Below are 24,090 nucleotides of genomic sequence, written 5' to 3'. Positions count from 1 at the left end.
TCCCTAGCTCAGTGCCTGATACATTAGAAGTGCTCCATAAGTATTTGTTGAAGAAAGAATGAATGATGGTTAGGGAGAAGAAAAATCGCTCCTGTAGGAACCATTCCTGATAAAATCTTGCTTTGGCCCCACCTTATCTTGAACCCATTTCTTGACCTCAGCCATCACATGTCTTCCTGACCTTGGGTTGCTGTTAGATTTTTTGTTAGAACACATTTTGAATGTGTGAATTTTCCAGATAGTGTATATTTGAACTTTTAATCATTGTCCAGCTCTGGTGGTGGGACAGGGGGAGGGAGTGATGCTCTGCTATTTATAAGTATTATGAGTGTATCTGAGTACTGAGAAGTTTAATTTTCTTTTGTTTTAAGACTGTACTAGAGGGGCACCTGGGTGGCTCAATCGGTTAAGCGTCTGCCTTTAGCTAGGTCATGATCCCAGGATGCTGGGATCAAGCCCCATGTCAGGCTCCTGGCTCAGCGGGGAGCCTGCTTCTCTCTCTGCCACTCCCCCTGCTTGTGTTCCTGTGCTCTCTCTCTCTCTCTGTCAAAAAAAAAAAAAGACTATACTGGAATAGGTGTGACCATATCTATCTAGCCCCTGAATATTCTGGCCTTGGGTGACATGTGCAAGCACTTCCGGCTGATTTGACAGTTAGAGGTGTGCACTTATTTTCTGTGTGTGATTTATGGTAGGGCGACCAAGAATGATGAGAAGCAGGGAAGTTTAAAGTTATTTCCACATATACAAAACTGATGGGATGCCATGTAATTTCCAAAATTCTTTTTTTATTCAAACTCCTCTGAAATCTGAGAGTCCACAAAAACTTAGTGTATGGAATTTTATTTTATTTTTTTTAAAGATTTTATTTATTTATTTGACAGACAGCGAGAGAGGGAACACAAGCAGAGAGAGTGGGAGGGAGAAGCCGAGCAGGGAGTCCGAAGCGGGGCTCGATCCCAGGACCCTGGCTGGGATCATGACCTGAGCTGAAGGCAGACGCTTAACAACTGAGCCACCCAGGCACCCCAGTGTATGGAATTTTAACCAAATATAGTGACCTCACATCTGATAGTGAAAACAGATTTTAGAATCTGAAAAGATATGGGGCCATATAGGTTGTTTTTTCAATTTTAAGCTATTATATAATTGTAACCCAAGTTAACACCTTTAGGCATGTAAGTAATAGGTGATACATAGTCTGTTTGCAAAGAAAAGTTTGACTAAGAAAAAGCTCTCTTTGATCTGTTTCACTCACATATACCTATCTGAATGTCTAATAGGCACTGAGGATACAACACTGAAGAAAGTACAAAATCTTTTCCCTCCTGAAGCTGTTGTCAAGATATACTTTCAGAGGGAACTATTTCAGATTAGGTGGTAACTAATCAAAAAAGGAAAGAGAGATCTTAGTCTATCTAGGAGAGTTTACGTTCAGGGAACTGAAATATAAACACATAAGCTCACTGAAGACAAGGATTTTTGTTTGGCTTTTGTCTGTTGTGTTTACTGCTATATCCTCAGAGCCCCAAATAGTGCTTGGCTCATAATAGGCATTCAGTAAATATATGTCATTGATCGAAGTGTTTATTGTTTTGAATTTGTATAATCATACACATGTACTTTAGTAAATTATCTTTACATCTAGCTAGTTAAAAATTTTATCTCAGTTACCTTATTTTTATGTTTGTTACCTACTTTTAGTTTCTCCTTGTACCCACATACCAGGATGCAGGAAAAGCTTATCAATATTAATAATTAGTCATATGGTGATCTGATATTACAAAAGGTAGATTTGGAAAGGAACTTCAGAGGTCATCTTTTGTTTAGCTTCCTGCCTAGGAAAAACTAAGATGATTAGGTATGTATTTTTAATTAATCATTTAAAAAACTAGGACAACATAATGAGGTTCTCTTGAGAAAATGGAGAAAGGTGCTTAACCCTAGATAAAAAGATACTAACCTGAAAAATTTAGAACTTCTAACCGTGTGGGAAAGTGAAAAAAAATCGAGCCCAACTAAGCTGTTCTTTGTTGATATCAGAAATAGGCCTGTCATTCATTTTGGCATTGAAACATAGCCTCCTATCTCAGGGGGCAGGACCAGGACTTTTTTTTTTTTTCCTCCCAGAGGAGCTAGACAGTTATTACAGGTTGAAAAACCCCGGCCAGTTTTTCAAGAGTTTCTCCTCCTTTTTATTTCATTTTTTTCTTTTTGTTTTTCTTTTCCTTTTTTTCTTTTTCCCCCTGTAACTTATGGTGCTTTTGCTCTGCTTTCAAGATGCATTAAGGTCTCCTGCTTTGTGACTGCTTTGGAGCCAGCAAATACCCTGACATGTACAATTCGAATTATGCAGATTTCATGAGTAAGTTTAACCTTATTTTTTAGCTAGTTAAAATTCAAGTGATATTTAGAAAAGTGTTAGCTTGGAGTTAGCCATTTTATCATTTTACTGCTTTTATTTTAAGCATATTTTTAAAACAACCTTTAATAAGAAAGTAAGATTCTACACATTAAAAAGCCCCTCTCTTAAGACTTACACTTCCAGTATCTTTTGAATGATCTTTGTTGCATTAGACAGTGTTCATATGTCTTTTGAAAGCCAGTTACCTAAACGGTTTTCTTGAGCATCTTTTTAGTTTTATTGAGAAGTATTTTAAATTGAGCTTTTCTGAGCTCGATTGCTTATGTCTGACACAGTCTCAAGTTTCCACTGAATGGTAACAAAGACTGTAGAGTGTTGTTGGTACTGCAGGGAGAGGCATGCTTCTTTAGACCAGGTAAGAGAGATCATTTTGTTTCTTACTGCTGGGTGAGTTTTTACCAGGTTTATTTTATATTCTTCCAGCAGCAGCAATATTAAGTTGATAAATAGCCAAGAGCACGCTGAATTCAAGACGTCCTTGCTTGTTGCAGACAGGAAAACTACAGGGTATGGGGGTTGGGTTGGGCAGGGGGGGAGGGGTAGAGTAAGCTTAGTTTATCACTCAGTTACTTATATAAATCAATTAAAATATGAAAATAATTCTAGAGCTCAGTTTTCCTCATTCAAGAACTAGGAAAGCAGTTGAGGAAATGAATAATTTTGAAGGTACTTCATAGTTACTACTTGTGAATGCAATTCAAATGATAGTTTTTACTTTCATTTCTTTCCAGTAGTTAATAAAATAAGGTTTGCCCTTAACTGTTCATTTTTTTATTTATGAAAACTTTTAAATTGTCAACAGCAAAATATGCTTCCTCAGGATCTTTGAAATAAACCTGACAGTTAAAAAAATATTTTAGCTTTTATAGCTGTTTCATTCCTTTTTTTCTTAGTACATTTTTCTTAAAAGTATTTGTGCTTTGAAAATGTCAGCTGTATTCTAATGAAGCTCAGGCATTGTTTGCTCATAAAGGGGCCGGTGCATTCCACTGCTTTATGGTTTATTATGAGGCACAGTGTGAGAGTGTGGGTGGCACCATTTGGTGTCTGCCTCTTGGGGTAGTGACTGCCATTATGTTAGTGTTGGATTGGCAAAGAAAATATAGCATGCAAGATCCTATATGAATCTGGAACCTATGAAGAAAATCTTAACCCTAAATAATACTAAGTGAGCCCGGAATGTGTGACAACTTGATTGAGTTGATCACTTCAAGTATACTCTAGAAAGTCTGTCTTTCGGTTACAATTAATATTCTACAAGAGTACCTATCTCTTGTTTTTTGATGTATATAACATTTACTCATTATTTGAATCTTAATAAGGAAGTGAATGTTTCTAAATAAATTATGACATTTTAAGTAGATACAGTAACCTTTTAAATAATACATTTACTTAAAAAAAGAGTTTTACGGAACTTAGTGTGGGTGGGGAGGGGGAGTGAGAGAGGAGGTCAGGCAGAGAGCCTTTCTTTCAGTTAGGAAAGCCCTGATGAAGAAAAAAGCAACAGATGTTTCTTCTGTTACAATTGAGGTTGTTTTATTCAAAATTCACAGTAGCTGGAATGGGGAGGGGAGGTCATAAATCTGACTTAATCAGGGAATAAATAAAACTTAGTCATTTAAAATTTTTTCCTTTATACTTAGATTTTGAGAATCAGAGTAACATACCTTTTGGAGAGGCTTTTTTTAATCTTAAAAAATTAATGTGTAATTAATGGAAATGTGAGAAAGTTAAATTTTAGTGCATGTAAGTAATGGAAAAAATGATCATTAAATCCTACAGAATATTTGGAAAAAAGCCTAGCCATTATAAAATATATAAGGAATACTTAGGTTGCAAAAGTTTGTAATTGCACAATAGGTACTAAGCCTCAAAATGAAATTTCATTATGAAACATTATTTGCATATAGTGTGAGAGATCCTTTTATCTTCAGTGGGAAGCGTAAGACTTATTCCAAAAAGATCTTTGAATAAGAAATGTGAGAGAAATATTTTGAGTTTAATTGAAATGAACCTCTAAAAAGAAAGATCGTAAGCTTGGATTGGCTGCTAATGGACAGAGAAGAATGTTTATTTGCTGGAAAAAGTAGCAAAGGAAGAGCTTGGAAACAATACACATGTAATGAAAGCAGTCAAAATTTTAAAAAAAATAGTTTTTGAATTTGTGGAATTCATAACGAGTAAGAACCTTTCATTTTACAAGTAACAAAGAGAAGTTCTATGCTGTTGTATAGTGTGCATTTATACACATTACAACTTTATACATTTCTTTAAAGTTCACTCTTGAAAAACCAGTGCTGAGCACCAGATCTTTCACATATAAGGCACATAGTAAAAATTCGCCATACCCTGCACTGTAAAATTTGTAAGAATAAATAACAGCCAAAAAAATTCCGTAAACCATAGTTCAAAATTTGTGTAAGGAGCAAATATTAAATGGTTTTCTAAATGTTTAATTGGTCTAAAGAGAAGACAGGAAAAGATACCAACATTCAAGGAGATTATTAAAAATTTCTCTTGCTCTTAACTGGGATCTGTGGGCTACCCTGAAAATTCTCTTTGCTTCACATAATGACAGAATTTAGAGATTTTGAAGCTTTTTAGATCATTGTTTTAATTAAGATTACAGTAAGATTCTAAAATTGATCTTCATACATTTTGCTTTTTTAAGGAATAGCAATAGATAGCAGTTTAGGGTTTTTTTCTTTCTAAGATAAGTAAAATAACTCACATGGAGTTTAAAATGGATTTATAGGGGCGCCTGTGTGGCTCAGTCAGTTAAGCATCTGACTCTTGCTTTTGGCTCAGGTCATGATCTCAGGGTTGTGAGATGGAGCCCTGCATTGGGCATAGAGCTTGCTTAAGATTCTCTGTCTCCTTCTCCCCTACTCCCTTCAAAGAAAATGGATTTACAAACTATAGGTCTGACTAAAGTAAAATTTTTTACGATTTTGATCAAAGTATATATAGAAATAGCCCTAAAAAAAGTTGATGGCCCCACATGTGACATATAACTATGACAAAATCCTAGATTGTAGTTATCAAAAATGTGTGTCACGAATATAAATGTAGACATGACAGGGTTATTTAATAGCATAGCAACAACAATACAGAAATCTTTGAGACTGTTAACCCTTCAAATTAAGAGTAATATACTGAAAGACGTTCGGAGTGGGGTACCTAGAGTTCTCGCCTTGTATATATGAACTCTTTAGCACAAAACTGAGGTCTTTGGGAATCTGAGCCTTACCTATTCATTGTTTTCCAAGTTAGAATACCCAGAGAGTGACTAATGTAGACATTCTCTCTGCCTCATATATGTGTGTGACTAGAAACAACAGCAACCTAAAAATCTCTTCATTTCGGAGGTGGAGGTCAGAGGGAAGATTTGCCTGATGCCTTTATTTTTCTGAAAAGAAAGCCTTTAACATTGTTGTTTAGGAGCAGATAAAATAGTATGAATATTGTGCTTTAACTGTAGTATGAGTTAACTCTTGCGAAAGGATCCAGGAACCTATTGTGTAATAACAGCATTACTTTCTACCAAGTTTGAAGCAACCAATTTGTAAATGAACTTTTGATCTTGACTCTAAAGCTGGAGACCATCAGTAGGGGGCTTGGTTTTTGGCACTTTGCTCATTTATGGTACAAAGTTTGTCACTGTCTTAGCAATTTCTCTGACAGAAAAATGAAGAGACTGCTAACTGACCACTTATGGTGTGTCAAGTAGACCCAGGGAACTTAAGTGTAAGAGTTTGCAGAATCTTTTTTTTTTGAAAAATCTTTTAATGGGTAAGATTTTAATTAAAAGATTTTTGTTGATATTGATATCTAAGATTTCTTGCTCTTTAAAATATGATTTAGATGTAGCTTCAATAATAGCTCTCAAATGGAACATATTGTTGAAAAAGAATATTCATCATTGCAGTTTTGAGTATGGTATTATGGAATTCAATGATCCCGTTTTCTAATTTGCTAGGGAAAAGAACTGCTTTGAAACTATAATTCATGGGTGGTCTTTGGTCTTTCTGAGTTTAAGTGTCCTAAAGTTTTAAATTTATTTTAAGAATGCAATTATTAAATTGTAGGTCTGTCTGCAGTCATTGCCATCTTTTATAAATATTAGAAAAATATCTCTCCTGACTGTAAATTTTTTTTAAAGATTTTATTTATTTATTTGAGAGAGAGAGAGCGTGCACACATGAGAGAGCACAGGCAGGGGGAGCAGCAAAGGGAGAGGGAGAAGCAGGCTCCTGGCTGAGCAGAGAGTCCGATGCAGGGCTTGATCCCAGGACCCTGGGATCATGACCTGAACCGAAGACAGACACTTAACCAACTGAGCCACCCAGGTGCCCCTTCACTATAAATTTTAAATGATTTATTTGTTAACACATTCTGGGGCAGGTTACCATCTTAGCGGGGTTGTGGGCTTCTTCATGAGGATGATTTCCAATTAAGTGCACTTGGGTATTCTGATACTCATAAATTCTGATCCTTGTGGTTGCGCCCAGCTGCCTTGATCTACTCTAGCCATTCAGCGGCTGTTGGCACGAGATAAAATGTGCTCCCTTCCGCTCGCTCTCTTACTAGGAATGAACATGGTGTCTGTGTGCCATCTGGTGGGTGTATTGGCTGTGGTGATGGTGCTGAAAGAAGGGGCTGAATGTAGGCTCAACACTGAAAAGATAATAGCATGTAAAAACAAGAGGCTGAAGAAATAAAGGTCACTCAGCCCATTATTCTTTTTTAAAAATTTGGAAAGAGATAAGTGTAATGGCGTCTACTTACACTCCATTACTTCCTTAACTTGAACAAAGAGAAAAAGGGACCTTGAAGCAGTCTTTCCCAATCTTGACTGATCATAAGAATCATCTGAGGCACTTGTTAAAAATAGGCATTCCCACCTAGTTTTTGAGGCTGTGGATGTTGAGTGGAGCCTAGGAATGTGCATTTTGAATAAGAGGGACACTACTTCCCCACCCCACCCCCCACCCCCTTTACATCTTAGGACCAGGCACATTTGGGAAGAATTGCTATGAAGGATTGGAAGAGCCACGTTGTCTGAGGCCATATGGTAAAATAATTCAAGTATTAATCAGAAGATACATTGTCCAAAAAATGGGAAATTCTAATTAAGCAGGTAGAAGAGAAATGAGAAAGTTAAGATTTAAAGTTTCCTTTACTAAGCAAGATAATAGAAAGAGGACAAAATGACATGTTTTAACTAAAGATAAAGAAGCCAGTGAAAGAGCAATAGAATCAAACCTGTAGGTGAGACATATTTTTGGACAGTTGTTTTAAAAATATTGAAAGGAAAAGATCCTATAAAGAAAACCTATTGAGAATGGATTAAATGATTTCTAAGATCTTTTAGTTTTGAGGTTTGATGAACTAAGTGAAAACAACTATAATATTCCAGATCCCAGAGCTTGAATTAAGGAGTTCATTTAAAAAATGAAGAGGCACTCTTTAAATTCTGGCTTACAGGAAGATGAAGAAAGAAGTTTTTTTTCCTCCTTTCAAAGTGAAGAATCCAGGGCATTTATGGTTTTAAATACCAGGGAAACAGGGAGCTAGCTAATTGTTTTAAAAGGTGTCCTCCATGTAAAAATGCTTATCAAAGCCAAGAGAACAGATTTAATCCTCTAGGGAAAGTATGTAGGAAAGACTGACAGAAAGATTTATTGACCCATTTAAAAGTACGCCCTTAGGAAAAAAAAAAGAGTATGCCCTTAGGGCTAAGAGCCTGTTTCTTGTTATGGCCATTTCAAGATTCTTGGTTTGTTTCATGGAAAGCCTTTCTTTGGTTCATGGAAAGATCCTGGTTAGGTGGTCCATTTGGGGGAATCCTAGAAGTCCTGTGTTCTGACAGCTGCAAAAAACAGCTAGGCTTTTCTTCCATGCCTATGATATGTGGGTACGTGCATTTCAGATCTTCTGTCCTTATCTGTGTACTATAGACTGCTTGAATTCCATCGCAGAACCAAATATGGAGGGGGGGGGTTCTAGAGGCCACTTTAACCATTAAACTTTGGAGATATTAGGAACTTTTTTTTTTAAGATTTTATTTATTTGAGAGATAGAACGAGACAGAGAGCACACATGGGGAGTGGGTGCAGAGGGACAGTGGGAGAGGGAGAAGCAGACTCCCCTCTGAGCAGGAGCCAGATTCAGGGCTCAATCCCAGGACCCTGGGGTCATGACCTGAGCCGAAGGCAGACCCTTAACTGAGCCATGCGGGTGCCCGATAGTAGGAACTTTTATCTTCTGTTTCTCACACCTCCCATTTGTAGCGATGTTGTAGTTATGGTTATGTAGATATGTTCTATTTTCTTTATCTTTTAGGTTTAGCATTTCCAGTTGGATATGCTGCCTTTTCAAATTAATTGTGCGTTATTAATGTGTTTTACTTATGAAAATAGTGCATTGAACTATTGGGCCTGAGTTATTTGTCAAATAAAGGTGATAAATAATCCTCTAAGCCATCCATATTGTTTCTCTCTAGTCCACTCTTCAGTGACATACATTCATTGCTTTCTAGATGGCTGGCTGAAATTAGAAATACAGTCTTAAGGTGTGGAATCTTTTTTCTTTGCAAAATGAATTGGCCTTTTCTAGAATTGACCCGCGACTTGACCTCATTAGTACTTTATTTGAAACCAATTGATCATCCTTTACAACACTTATTAACAAATAGTTAAAAGGGCAATAATCCTTTTAATAGTTAAAAGGAAAGAAATGCTTGACACTCCTGTTCTGACTCTGCTTATTCTCTGGTGGAAACGTTAATCACCAATGAAATAAAAGCATGTGATACTGTCACATAAATAGGATCTGTGGAGCAGAATAGAAAGTTAGTAAATTGACCCAAAAAAGTAAACGATCAAGGCAGCATTTCATAGCAGCATGGGGGAGGGGAAATAGATTATTCATTAAAAATAGCCATCTGAGGCGGGGTTGCCTGGGTGGCTCAGTCAGTTAAGCGTCTGCCTTCAGCTCACGTCATGATCTCAGGGTCCTGGGATGGAGCCCCACGTCAGGAGTCTGCTTGTCCCTCTTCCCTCTGCCCCGCCCCCATGTGCTCTCTCTTTTTCAAATAAATAAATAAAATATTTTTTTTTAAGTAGACATCTGAGGGGAAAAAATGGATCTTTTATTTCTCACATCAGATAAATTCCATATGAGTCAAGGATGTAAAATTTAAAATGAAGGCATTAAGGTATTATGAGAAAACATGGGGGATGTTTAATACAATCTTAGTATATAACTAATGATAGCTAATTTTGAAGAACATCATAGCCAAGTGGAAATACCAAACCTGTAAGATAAGTTAAATGTAGCATGTCTCTATATACTGTGCACCTCCAAGGAGGGGGATAAATAAACTTAGCAGTTACTTTTATTTTTGATGACCTTTATTTTTATTTTTAAACATACTTACAGACCTTGTGTATGACACAAAAGTCACAAAGGAAAAGAATCACTATAAAATTGACTACATTCTTGGGGTGCCTGAGTGGCTAAGTTGGTTAAGCATCTAACTCTTCATTTCAGTTCCAGTTAGGATCTCAGGGTTGTGGGATTGAGCCCCAAGTTGGGCTCTGTGCTGGGTGTTGGAGCCTGCTTAGGATTTTCTCTCTCCACCTGCCCCTCTCCGCCCCCCCTAAAAAAAAACCCAAGAAACTACGTTCTTTAAAAATGTGCAAAGAAAATCATATATAAAAGCAAAAGGCTAATGTCAAATTGGGAAAAATATTTGCATCAGGCATAACAAAGAATATACTTATTTTTTCAATATTTAAAAGACGGTCTACCAATAAAAAAATCAACAGCAAATGAAAGGTGGGCATAATTTTCAGGAAGGAAAATTTAGATGACTTTTAAACAAAACCTGTCAGCCTTATTCATTATAATAAATTAAAACCAAAATAAAATGAGAAACTGTTTTTAACCTAAAAGTTGACAAAGTTCAATTAACACACTGAGATGGTAAGGATATGTGAAAATGGAGGGTGAACTGGTGCAGTTATTTGGTACAACCAGTATGTGTAAAGACATGAATAATCATTGCAGTATTATTTGTAGTAATAGAAGATTTTGTTATTAATAATGCTTGTAATATTAAAAGCTGTAATAATGTTTGTAATATTAAAAGCTTTTCCGTTACTAAGGGATTGATAAACATGTAGATCCGTAAAAAGTTATACTATGTGGTTTACAAAGTAAATATTGAGGGAAAACTACATATACAAGTATGGAAAGACATCTAAGATAGATACAGTACTATTAAGTGGGAAAAAAGCAACATGGAAACTGATACAGTATTCAACTATATGTGAAGGAAAAAGGAACGTTTATGCATATATGTTTATATATGTTAGAATCTTTCCAGAAGGTTATAGACAACCTGGCACTAGTAGCCATCACTAGGGAAGGGAATGGTCTCATGTGTCTCACAAATTTGTATCGTATGCTTCCATCCAGACATTCATGTATTCATTCATGTATTCATTTTCATGCAACAGTATTTGTTGAACTTTGCTATGTCTCAGGCAGGGTGTGCTAGGTGCTGGAGATATAGCAATGGATGAGATAATGAAACCCCTGTCCTGATGGAACTTAAATTCTGGCAGCGGGTGGGCTATGGACAAATAATAATCACCTAAGCAGATAAATATTAATAGGCAATATATCACATAGAGATAAGTATTCTGGTGAAAAATCATAGTAAATTAGGAAGTGCTTTTTATGTAGAGTGATCAGTCATCTCTGATGTGATGACCAAGCCAGAGACTAGAAGGAAGCTGGGGAATAAGGCAAGTAAATATCTGAGGGAAGAAAGCAAAATGATTATATAATCTATAATTAGTCTCTTGTAAGTATGAAATTGCCTAGGTCACTTTTTCCCATTTTTTTTATTAAGGTATAATTTGCATGTAATAAAGCTTAATCCCATTAGGCTAGAGTTGTATGACTTTGACAAACACCTCCACCACCACAAACTAGGTCATTTTCTAACTATTTAGGGCTGAAGGTTAGCTTTTCCTTTGAAGTTGGACCCTGTTGTATATGGGATATACCACTATTTCTGATTTGAGGTATTTATAAACCCGTAAAATAGGCATACTCTTTCTTAGAGTTAGTTATTAATTTGGTTCTTCTAGGAGGATGTGATACAGGCTTGGGTGAAGGTTTTTCCAGAAACTAAATCAGGCCAAAAAAAGTTTTTTTTTCCCAGAAAGTCAGTACTGTGAGAAAATAACTTACACTGGCATCATGTAGACAAACCACAGTTATTTCACTGAATTTTTCATTTTAATTGGCCATATTGAAGGTGACTAACTGGAACTGGAACCCCTTATAAGAATTATGAGTGAGAGAAATCTTTGGTGTCTAGACAATTCTAATGGAAAACAGAAAGATTCTAATTACTCAGAAAATTGAAATAAAATTTTGAGCCAAAATTGTGTGCCTTTGCCAAAATTTGGCTAAGTTTTTAGCTCTTTTTCCGAGCCACTTCCCTAGGTGATTGATCTCATTTAGTTAATGCGGGGAATTGCCAAAACCCAAATCCAGGCAGGTCTTTAAATTTTTGTTTTTAATAAATACACCAACTGCCAGGAATTGGCTTCTGGACAGTGTCAAGCCCCTGTTACCAAGGAGCTATGAATTAAGGCCAGGTACTTAGGAAAATGTCTTTGGACTTGGGTTGGTTTACTTTTCTCTTTAAATTTTTATTGTTATGTTAATCACCATACATTACATCATTAGTTTTTGAGGGTTGGTTTACTTCTCTTAACCTGGCTGAAATGTTGGGATACTGGATGTTTATAACCGATTTAAATATGTCCTTTTGAGTCAAAAAAGTTCTGTTTCTGCTGTTGAACCTAGTTGATTTGATGAAAGTAAATAATGTCTAAAATGCATGGCTTTTATTTCTGGATGTTATAATTATTGAAATCCCAGTGGAGCCCCTTTAACTACTTTCAAAGCAGATTTCATTTTTACTAATTATAAAACACAGATACCTAATTTGTAGATTTTTTTAAAAAGTTTATTATGTTATGTTAATCACCATACATTACATCATTAGTTTTTGATGTAGTGTCATTTATAGATTTTTATCTTGTTTCAACAGCTGTGACTGATTCTTTCCCTTCCTTCCTCCCTCTCTCTCCTTTCCCTCCAGAATGGCAGTAGCTTTCTAAATTATAAAACAAGCACTTGCATGTTCGTAAGATGTTTTTTCAAGTAATGAAAAAGTATAAAACAAGTAAAACATTTCACCATACTACTCACTAGAGCTAACCTCTCATAACATTTGTTTATCTTGCCATCCTTTTTATGCTTATATAATTTATGAGTATGTAGTTTTTAGGTAAATGGAGTCATACTAATCATAACCTCTTATAGTGGGAACATTTTTCCATGGCAGATACATACTTGTAATTCTGCTTCAGGGACTGTATAATATTCCATCATGTACATGTACCAAAAGATGTTTATGCATTTAAATTGTTTCTAGGTTTTTGCCTTTATCCATAATGTTGCTATTCTAGGACATGTGTAACTGTTCTTACCTGCTTGGTTTATTAGGATATATATCCAGCAGAGGAATTGCTGCTCAGAGGGTATTCCCATTATTGGGAATTAATTGTGATGTTGATGCAGAGGCCAGGGATCAGCTTGCCACTTAGGCAATGGAGAGCAGCTGAAAGGACATTTGTTGAAGTGGAAAGAGCCTTTAAAATGTGTATAATTGTTTTTAAAGCACTTATTTAAAATGATGTCCTCTAACAGAGAGACCCATTACCTCCTCGGTAGTTACATTGTCAGACTGCCCTCCAGAAAGACTGTCCAATATCCCTCCCACCAACAATGTGTTAGCCGCTGAGTGCAGGGGACAGTGTCCCTTGCACTGAATATGCATAAGTGCTTAACATTAGTACTTGACATATAGTAGCTGCCGAGTAAATATTTTGTAAATGCACCCATTACGCCACATTTTTACCAACTCAGCATTATCAGATTTATTAATCTTTGTCAATCTGGTACATAAAATGGTTTCTTTTTTAAAAAGTGTAAATTTTTTTTATTAAAATCAAGCATCTTTTCATATGATCATTGACATTTAGGTTTCTTCATGCCCTCAGCTTATTTTTGTATTGAGGTATTGTTTTACTGTTATTGACTTAAAAGTGGGAAGTTAAGTAAATACAAGTTTTTAAGGATAGTAATCTAATGACCTATATGTTGCAAATTTGTTTACCAAGTCTGAGATTTGTCTCTTAAGTGTATTAGGTCTTTTGCTATTTAGGAAACATTTATTTTTACTTAGTCCCATCTATCAGTCTGTTTTCACTTAAGATTTCTAAATTCTGTAACATGCTTGGAAGGGCCTTCTTCATCCCCAGATTATAAAAAACCAACTGAACCATCCAGGCATTATGGCTTTAATTTTTATGTTTAAATATTTGATCTTTTGGGAATTGATTTTTGTACAAGATGAGAAATTGAAATCCAAGGTTTCTTTTACCCAAGTGGACAATTTCTTATCTCAGAAACATTTCTTTCGTATGTGTCTCTCTTTTTTTTTTTATTGAAGTGCTGATGTAGTATTGTATTAGTTTTCAGATGTACAATCAAGAACATTTTTTAAGGGCACCTGGGTGGCTCAGTTGTTAAGCGTCTGCCTTGGGCTCAGGTCATCAGGGTCCTGGGATGAGCCCCACATCGGGAAGCCTGCTTCTCCCTCTCCCACTCCCCTTGCTTGTGTTCCTGCTCTCACTATCTCTGTCTCTGTCAAATAAATAAATAAGATGTTTAAAAAAAAAAAAAAAACATTTTTTAAGTAATCCGCCCTTTCCCACATTGATTTGAATGCTGCCTTTACCATATATAACATTTTCATATATACATGAAGTAATTTCTGGACTTTAATTTCTGTTTTGTCACATTTTTTATCTGCTTCTTAGCAATATCACATTATTTCAGTCACTTCATCTGTGTAATAATTTTGAAATCTGGTAGGCTAAAGTTCCCCTCTTTCCTGTTATTCTTTTTTTTTTTTTTAATTTTCTTGGCTCTTCTCTGCCTTCACTCTTCCAGATGCACTTTAGAATCAATTTGTCAAATTTATTAAGTTCCCTCTAAATTCTTATGGTATTAACTGGCATGACAGATCTGGCTTTAATGATGTTTTTCATTTTGTTTTAACCTAAGTTTTATATTCTTAATTTTCCTTTAGTGTTAGGTTTAAAATCGGAGTCAATCTCCTCCCTAACCTTAATTGTCTTTTTTTTTTTTTGGTATTTCTTGTTCCACTGCTTTTTGCAAGTTTTTTACTTTTGCTTCTAACAGTGTATCAGAAATGATCTCATCTTAAACATTCAGCAGTGCTAAGGTCATTTTTAAAAACCATCTGAGAAGACAAATACCACATGGCTTAACTTACATGTGGACTCTTAAAAAAAATAAATGAAGAAACAAAAGCAGAAACAGACTCATAACTACAGAGAACAAACTGGTGGTTGCCAGAGGGGAGGGGGTCAGGGGATAGATAGGTGAAGGGGATTAAGAAGTATAAACTTCCAGTTCTAAAATAAGTCAGTCACGGGGTTGTAACATACAGCGTGGAGAATATTAAGTCAGTAACACTGTATTAATGTATGGTGACAGATGTTAACTGCACTTACCATGGTAAGCATTTTGTAATATCTGTAATTGTCAGATCTCTATGTTGTGCACCTGAAACTAATATAATACTGTATGTCAGCTATACTTCAATTAAAAAAAAAAAAAATCTGAGAATCAGACTCTTGCAGGGCTGTGCTCTTCTCACATGCCTGTCCTGCCTGGGCCTGAGTTTATGGCACCTGTCTATCAATTACCTAGTTGTTCTTCCCCCTAGAATCATAGATAATTATTCTCCAGTTAGGATTCTTAAATAGGTGAATAACCATATTTGGGAAGTTTGATAATAACCTTAATATTTAGCAATTGGTAAAATATGCGTGTTATATAAAAACAAAAATCAGTTTCATGGTTATAGAGGAAGGAAACTTTATTTGACATATTGGTTGTTCAAAATAATAAAGGACTTAGCATTTAAATTTATTTCAGACTCTTTATAAGTTATGGCACCAGTTAGAAGGTAACAAAAAAAAATACAGTGTAGGCTACATTGCAGGAAATACGGCATCCAGATTAGAAAAGGTAATAGCTCCAATCTATACTAATTAGTTTTTATAGTTTTGTGCACCTGTTTTGTGTCAGGGACTAAACGAGGTGCTAGGATACAAAGCTGAGAGACATAACCCACTTAGAACTAAATAAATGATAGCTAGAACAAGCAAATGGTCATAGGTTTTATGAAAAGTCAAAAGAAGGGCTTCCAGGAACTCGACCACAGAGGCTGAGAACAGCTTATAAGGAGAGGTGACACACAGAGCAGAAACTTGGGAGGTGGAGCTATGGCCCTCACTAGCTCTGGGACCCTTGTACAAATTCTTTAACTTCATTCTATCTCAGTTTCTAAATGTGTAAAATGGAGACAATAATAATACATTTTACACTGTCGTCCTAAGCTTAATGAGATGGTGTATATATGGGAAGCCTCTAGAACAGACTCTGGCACACAGTAATGACTTAGAAAATGGTATGGAATGCCATTTTGAAGCGCTAGGCAGTAGAAGTAGCCCCAGCAGAGAGAGACTTCCAACAGAAGGAAAGGTGTGTGCCAAAACTGGAGTGGTTGAGCTGGGGCCTTCCTGGAATTGCAAAGTATTTAACCTGACTGGAGTGGAGGGAGTAGCTGAAGATGAAGCTGGGAAGGGAGGCAGGGGTGAGATCTCCAGATAGAAGCTGTTGTGCCATGTTGAGGAATCGGAGAGGCATTGAAAGTGTTGTGGAATCTTTGAAGGCCTAAAGTAGGGGAGTGTCCAGAACAGTTTCCCCAGTTGAAAGACTGGTTTGTTACAGATGTGTGGAGGGCTAGCAAAGCTATTTGAAGTAGCATTTCCAGTTAGAGTGGTTGCACACTGGAACCACCTGGAGAACTTTCAACAGTCTGATGCCCAGGTTCACTCCTGACCAGTTTTATCAGCACCTTTGGGGGTGGGACTGAGGCATTGGTATTTTTTATTGAGTCCCAGATAATTCCATTGCACAGCCACGGTGGTGAATCACTGCGTTCGAGGGTGACTGTGTTCAAATCAGATTTGATAAAGTTTCAAATTAAACAAGTGGCAGTGGCATAAAGGAGCCAGAGTAAGGAGATAGCAGGTAGGATACAGTGGTCAGTTGAGTGAGGAGGGGGTTGATTATTTCTGGACTGGGTCACTGGGATGATAATGATCATCTACCAAGACTCGGTCATATGCGAGGAGCATGAAGGAGAAACAGATTTGGCTATTAGACCTTGTTGAGTGGGCATGAGAAAGATGAAGGATTTGATTTTAAAATATGGGTATTGAGGGAAAACGATACAGGGCCAATGGGCAGAGAGAGAAAGTGAAGGGGGGGAGCTGACGGTGCAGTCGAAAACTCAGGAGACAGTAGATAATTGATAAGTGAGACCCCTGAGTAGACACCACGTGCAGAGACACAAAAGAAATCATTTATATGAGAATTTACATTCAGAGAGAAAGCAGTAAAAATAGGTGAGGATGCAGATAGTAGGTTCACAGGTCAAGGAAGAGAAGCTCTTAATAGCTCTAATATAGCCTGATGGCCTGATTTCCTTACTGAAGGAAATAGGAGTATCTGCTAAGAATCAGGAGGTGAGAGGATGGGGTTAAGGAGCCTGGGCAAGTGCTGGGAGAGCCAAGGGGGCCATGTGAGAAGGAGGTGTCTCATCCTGCTCTTAAATGCCGTTTTTTCCCCCCAGAGTTTCAGTATTGAACCTCTTTCATGTACTTTCTGGGTGATCTCCGTTACATTAGATTATTAAGAAAAACATTGATAAACTGAAGTTTGTCCAGAGGAGTTAAGTAATTGACACAGTTCAGAAAGTTATTGGTTAGCTTTTCATTTCTGGGGTCCACTTGGCTACCTTAATTTCAGATTTAAAGTGTTGATATTGGGGCACCTGGGTGGCTCAGTCGTTAAGCATCTGCCTTCAGCTCAGGTCATGATCCCGCGGTCCTGGGATTGAGCTCCGCATCGGGCTCCCTGCTCAGCGGGAGGCCTGCTTCTCCCTCTCCCACTCCCCCTGCTTGTGTTCCCTCTCTCGCTGTGTCTTTCTCTGTCAAATAAATAAATAAAATCTTAAAAAAAAATAAAAATAAAGTGTTGATTTCACTTGAAAACACTATATACATCCCACAGTTTTCAGTATCACTAGGTGGCATCATATTTTTTTCTCCGATGTGATAAAACCTCAAAAAACTACCAACTCATATGAAAACATGTTAACTTTTAGTATAAATATTTTCTTTTATACTAAATAAATTCTAATAGATACTTTACTTCATGTCTACTTCATACTTTTTTTTGTTCTATGGTATCTAATAAAGACCTAACTAGATTTCTCTACTCTGATATAAACTCTGATTTGCAGTATGTATTCTTTAAATATTTTTTCCTCTGAAAACCCACTAAAAGTCCAGTAGTTAATTGTCAGATAGACTGAACTATATATTTTACAGTTTTCCTATTTAGCAGAACTAATTGTATTCACTACAAGAAAGCAATCATTAGAATGGCGTTTCAGTAAGGCTTTTAACTTAATTATTAAGATCATTATAAGTTACTTAAGCAAAACTGGGGTTAGGACCATGAATGTATAGATAGAAGGTGACCTTGATATTACAGAACATTAACCCAATATTTTGATATCATTTCAGGTAACATTTCATTTGTTGCATTTCCAGTTTCCAGCACCAATTCACCAACAAAGATTTTACCAAAAACCTTAGGACCAATAAATGTGAATGTTGGACCCCAAATGGTAAGAAAACCATCAGATCTTAGAATTTGACATTTTGCTTAGGCAAGACTAATTTAGAGGATAATTGCACTAAAGATGCTGGGCAAAAATTGCAGTTCACTTCCTAATTCATTCACTTTTTTAAGAAGTTCTGTTTTCATCGGAATGTAACTGGTTAAGTCTTGAGGAAAAGAAAGACATTGTGCTCTTCAGTGTTTAATTTTCATGTATTTGAATCTGGATTCGGGATATGTAATATCAAGGTTTTTGCTTGCTTCCTATGGTAGGCTTCTCTTGTTTTTAGTTTGATTAAATTGATTTGAAATCTGTTATGTTTTATGTTCTCCTCTTTTTTTCTTATAAAATGACCTTTACTGCCTTAAGCTATGTATGCTCATATAAATTGAATATGATCCAACAGTTAATCTATATCCAGAGCTATCAATCTTTAGCAGTAGAAATAATGAATGAAAAATGGAAAATATTTAACTGTTTCTCTGAAGATATTCCATTAATTATGCGAGAGCTTGAAGTATATAGCACTTTTAGAAAAGCCTTATTTATAAACAAAGTCGCATGCAATTATCCTAAAAACTATACTTAATTTAATGGTCTCAGCCACCATTAGCAAAAGTATGTAAACACTTGAACAGTAACTCTTCATTGTCAGTGCTTGCATGTTCTCATCTATAGAGCAGGAAGGATAAATTTTGCCCATAATACTCAGTACTGTGAACTCTGTTAAATGCAGAATTGTTTAGGCAAAAAATAAATCTTAGCGTATTTAGTGGCTTCAGCAAATCTTAAAGATGTTAAGACATTCAAGACCTGACATTTTTCTTGATCACTTGAGGACTGTTAATTATCTACAGAATTCAAGCTAAAAATCTTGCATAACTTCCTGTAACTATGTGAAGAATGTAGTCTAGCTCCAAACCTCATGGAGACTTAAGCTCAGCTAAGTGTCCCCATTTCAAGGTAGTTCAGGGTATATTTCAAACATTTACTAAGCTTTTGCTTCTCACCAGCCACTACAGTAGGTATAAATGGGATAAGGCACCTGACTTTAAAGTCTGTATTTTGAAATGTGATTATATAAACACCAAAATTAAATAAACATCCCCGAACTCTTAGAATTTCTCCTGCACAGTACTCCTCTGTTTCAAGAGACTGTTTCCTGTCAATATCTTAGTGATAACTGCTATGGCTCAAATTTGAATTCTTCTTCTGGAAACAGTTTTTCTTTCCATTGTCCATTTGAGCTACTGTACATGTAATTACTGTTATACCTCAGTTCTGACAATGATAAGTAGTCTTGTATACTACTTACCTCATTACTACAAACCTCAGAATCAGCAAAACAAAGATCAGAAGAAGGAAAGGAGATTTGGGGCTCTTCTTTAAACCAGGCCTTAATTTGTGTCCTTAATACTGAGGTGTTTTTTTATAGTTCTCAGTTCTTGGACAGAAATGAGAGCTTTCTTTTTGACTTTCTAATTGTTGTAGAATCCCAGTTAGAGCCATTTCTCTCTTCTCTTGTTTATCTTTTGAATATTGTCCCCTCACCTTCAGTCTCTCATCTGTGATTTTAAAATATTTTTTTTAAGTTGGAAAACTCTTGAATAAAACCTATTTTTCTTTTTTAAAACCTTCTTTCTGTTGTCTTTCTCTACTTGCCCTTTAAATTTCACATGTCTCTAGCCAAGTCTTAATGGTAGATAGAAATTTCAAAAAGTCCCAAGAAGGTTGTTTTTTGTGTTTATAGAAACTAATTTAACAATAACTGTTTTAGTTTGAATACTTGCCCTTTACTTAAAGGTATCTTGTCATATAATCTCATAACCATCTTTATTTTAACATGGTTAAGACGTACATGTTTCTTACAGTGAAAACTAAATTTTTGTGAAATAATAAAATCCTTTAATGTAATACTTTTTATAGATTTTTTTTAAGATTTTATTTATTTATTTGACAGAGTAGGCACAGTGAGAGAGGGAACACAAGCAGGGAGAGCTGGAGAGGGAGAAGCCCGCTTCCCACCGAGCAGGGAGCCTGATGTGGGGCTTGATCCCAGGACCCTGGGATCATGACCTGAGCCAAACACAAGATACTTAACAACTGAGCCACCCAGGTGCCTCCAATTGTATAGATTCTTTTTCCCTTTAGAATACAGATGCTATCTTGGCTTTTCTTTTCTTTTCCTTTTCTTTCTAATTGAAGTATCATTGACACAAAATGTTACATTAGTTTCAGGCATACAACATAGTGATTGGACAACTCTATGCTATTCACCACCAGTGTAGCCACCATACAAGGCTGTAACAATCTCTTGGCTATTCGTACTGTAGATGGCAGTAGTATGTAAGATACATTGACTGAAGGCAGAAAAGTCTTCAGAATGAGGTTCAATTGCTATATGATTTTCATAGCCCAACTGTAATTCATTGTCAAAAAACTGCATGATTACATTTAAATTAAGGATTTCTTTGGGGTGGGGGGAGGTAGATTCTGGAATTTAAAAAAATGTTCATTTTCCTTATCAGATCAACTGAATATAGGAAGTAATTACCTCTAATTTCAATTTGGGATTTCAGAATTAAAGTTCAGTTTTATAAAACATATCTGACTCATCACCTATATAATTTTCCTGTATTCAGTGGTTGATCAAGTTCTGTTGGCTTTTCTTTGATCTTTTTTCTTAAGGTTCACTGTCATTGTCCTAATTTAGGAACTCATAGCATCTCACATGAACTTCTAACTTGTCTTTTTAGTTCAAGTATATCATCCCTCCAATTTGTTCATCAGGAAATGTTTATTGAGGATTTCTGCTATTAAGGGCATACCAGGCACTAGGCTAAGGGAAAAGAACAGAATATTGCTAATCACTGTCAGATCAGCAAAGAATATCAGCTGACATTCTGACATTGAGGAAGAAAAAATAAACCAGAACATAGCAATTCATTTCCAAAGCCTTTCTCAGTAATGATAACTGGGTTTTTCCTATGTCCTGTTTCCTTTCCTCCTCTCTTCATCTTTTTTTTTTTTCGACAAAGCACTTTAAATCAGGCAAACTGAGCCTGTAGGCTACTACTAACAGATACAGAAAAAGAATTTAGTAATAATACTGCACAAATAATGCAGGCTATCTCAAGGGTAAGTCTGGATGATTAGAATTGCTTTGTGGAGGCTCCTGTTCTAGAAATAGAGTAGACCAGAGACTGATCAAATACTCAAATTTTCCTTCTTAAGCTTCACAGTCAAGGTCAGCATGATATAGGACATATGAATGTGTGATGTAGTGATTGGTGAGAATTATGTCCTTTATATTGTATTTTCTTACTGGATTTTATGTAGTCCTTTTTGGCATATTAATAAACAGAGAAGCTACTTTTTTCATTTTAAGAGCTGGGTCTTCTGTCTCAGTTCATCAAATATTTATTGTACCTTTCCTGTGAATATCTCCTAGCACTGTGCTAGACTCTGCAAACATTTGATCTACCCTTAAAGATTTTATGCTGAAATGGAGGTGCGGAGGTGGGGGGTGTGTGTAGAAGGGTAGGAGATACAAACCCCTTGTCCAGTATTCATATTTTCTCATGAGGTAAGCTTCTGAATTCCTCATTTAATAGTCCCTGGAGGGGCGCCTGGGTGGCTCAGTTGATTAAGTGACTGCCTTCAGCTCAGGTCATGATCCTAGGGTCCTGGGATCAAGCCCCGCATCGGGCTCCCTGCTCTGTGGGGAAGCCTGCTTCTCCCTCTCCCACTCCCCCTGCTTGTGTTCCCTCTCTCGCTGTCTCTCTCTCTCTGTCAATTAAATAAATAAATAAAATCTTAAAAAAAAAATAGTCCCTGGAATATTGTAGAGAATCAGAATCCTCCAGACATCTATCAATGTTTATTGTCTTTTGTTTTTATTTTTTTAACTGTAGAATTAACTTATTAAAATTATTTCCTAGGCATTTGTATATAATAACATCTCCCTAGCTCCAAACTGGCAAAATGCCATACACAAACAGAGGTAACTAACGTTTTTAAATATTTAGTAAATGAAAAAATGTTGACGAGGCTTTATTTTTTTTTAAAGATTTATTTATTTATTTATTTGAGAGAAAGAATGAGATAGAGAGAACATGAGAGAGGGGAGGGTCAGAGGGAGAAGCAGACTCCCTGCCGAGCAGGGAGCCCGATGCGGGACTCGATCTCGGGACTCCAGGATCATGACCTGAGCTGAAGGCAGTCGCTTAACCAACTGAGCCACCCAGGCGCCGTTGACGAGGCTTTAATAACAAAGGCTGAACTAAGCTTGAAATGCAAGTGAATCCTTCTCATTGTTCTCTATGGAACAAATTAGCAACTAACTTAATGACTGGAATTAGACCCTGCCAGCAGAAACAGGTTTCATTTGATCAGGGATACAAAAATTAATTAGTATTTTGACCTATGTCAGGTGGTAGAAATAGAACTATTTCTTTTAAGATCTGTCATTTAGGGGCCCCCCGAGTGGCTCAGTTGTTAAGCGTCTGCCTTCAGCTCAGGTCATGATCCCAGGGTCCTGGGTTTGAGCCCCGCACCGGGCTCCCTGCTTGGCGGGAAGCCTGCTTCTCCCTCTCCCACTTCCCCTGCTTGTGTTCCTTTTCTTGCTGTGTCTCTCTGTCAAATAAATAAATAAACTCTTAAAAAAAAAATCTGTCATTTAAAAAAATTGTATGTAGCCCACATAGATGCTTTTCTCTCTTAATTGGTACTTAAAACCTTAAGCTGTTACAGAAATTTTCAAAAGTATACGAAAATAATCTCTTCACTTTAGGAGATCCGAAGATCTGGGGTTGCCCAGGTGAGGGCGGTCCTGTGCCTCGGAGTTGGAAAGAAAAAAAAGAGAGAAGCCCTGTGTGCCCAGAAGTTCGGTCTTCAATAGTTACTAATGTGGGGCCAATATTGTTGCATTAATACTCCCACTCACTGGAACATGCTCTTATTTTTTTTGACAAAAATACTTATAAAGATAGTAGAATGCTAAATTGTTTTTTGTACTAATTATTATAAACATTTTTGGAAAAAACATGGTCTATTTACCAGTGAAGTCCTGGGCAGCAATTTGGTAGCACCTGTCAAGAAACTTTTTTTAAAAGTCTATATCCTTAGTTCCGTTAATTACCTTTCTAGAGTCTGTCATTAGGAAATAGATACTAAGGCCAAGATCATTGTACAAAAATTTTCATCACAGCATTGCTTGTAATATTGGATAATTGAATATCCATATATATCTAATAGGGGATAGTAAATCCACATGATGAAATGTTTCACTGTCTTTAAAATGTCTTTGGAGAATATTTAATGACATGAGGAAATGCTCTTGAAAAAAGAAGATGAAATTGCATCTGTTATAATAATCCAAATTGTATAATGCCTTTGTGTATATTTTGGGCATGAAGACCTGATTTACTCTTGCCCTAGTTTGAATACATCAAGTTCAACTGCAGTTAGATTCTATATTTCAAAGAAAGCTTTTTGTTTTTATGATTTTTAAAACATTGTTAGTTGCCAACTTAATCCTTCCAAAGGATTGAAAGGATTGAAAACTTGCTGAAACCTGTATTGTGACCTCATGTCAGTATTTAATTACTTGTGCTTTAAGATCCTAGAATATAAGTGAATGAAAGCTTATGTTTTAGATGATTGATATTAAGTGCATTTTAGGCAGTAAGATTTCCTCCTTAAATGTAGCTTAGCAGTCAAC

General features: G+C 36.3%; 1 protein-coding gene across 7 annotated transcripts in view; it reads left to right on the top strand.

Annotated features, from left to right (window-relative positions):
- The window catches only part of TFDP2 (transcription factor Dp-2), a 171,957-nt gene that overhangs the window by 102,341 nt on the left and 45,526 nt on the right, over window positions 1-24,090 (top strand). For 4 of the 7 annotated variants that reach the window (XM_027584905.2, XM_027584902.2, XM_027584901.2 and 1 more), the window contains one exon: window positions 18,271-18,374. In XM_027584905.2, the coding sequence (XP_027440706.1) occupies window positions 18,372-18,374 (3 nt within the window). In that variant the 5' untranslated portion in view covers window positions 18,271-18,371. Of the gene's footprint in view, window positions 1-2,331; window positions 2,366-2,738; window positions 2,781-3,572; window positions 3,594-18,270; window positions 18,375-24,090 lie in introns of those variants that run through there. The other 3 variants (XM_027584903.2, XM_027584904.2, XM_027584906.2) reach the window with 3 other exon arrangements.

The sequence above is a fragment of the Zalophus californianus genome, chromosome 1, assembly GCF_009762305.2.
Source record: "Zalophus californianus isolate mZalCal1 chromosome 1, mZalCal1.pri.v2, whole genome shotgun sequence".
Taxonomy (NCBI): domain Eukaryota; kingdom Metazoa; phylum Chordata; class Mammalia; order Carnivora; family Otariidae; genus Zalophus; species Zalophus californianus.
Note: the sequence above shows the minus strand (reverse complement) of the source record. Positions and strands in the feature narration are given on the sequence as shown.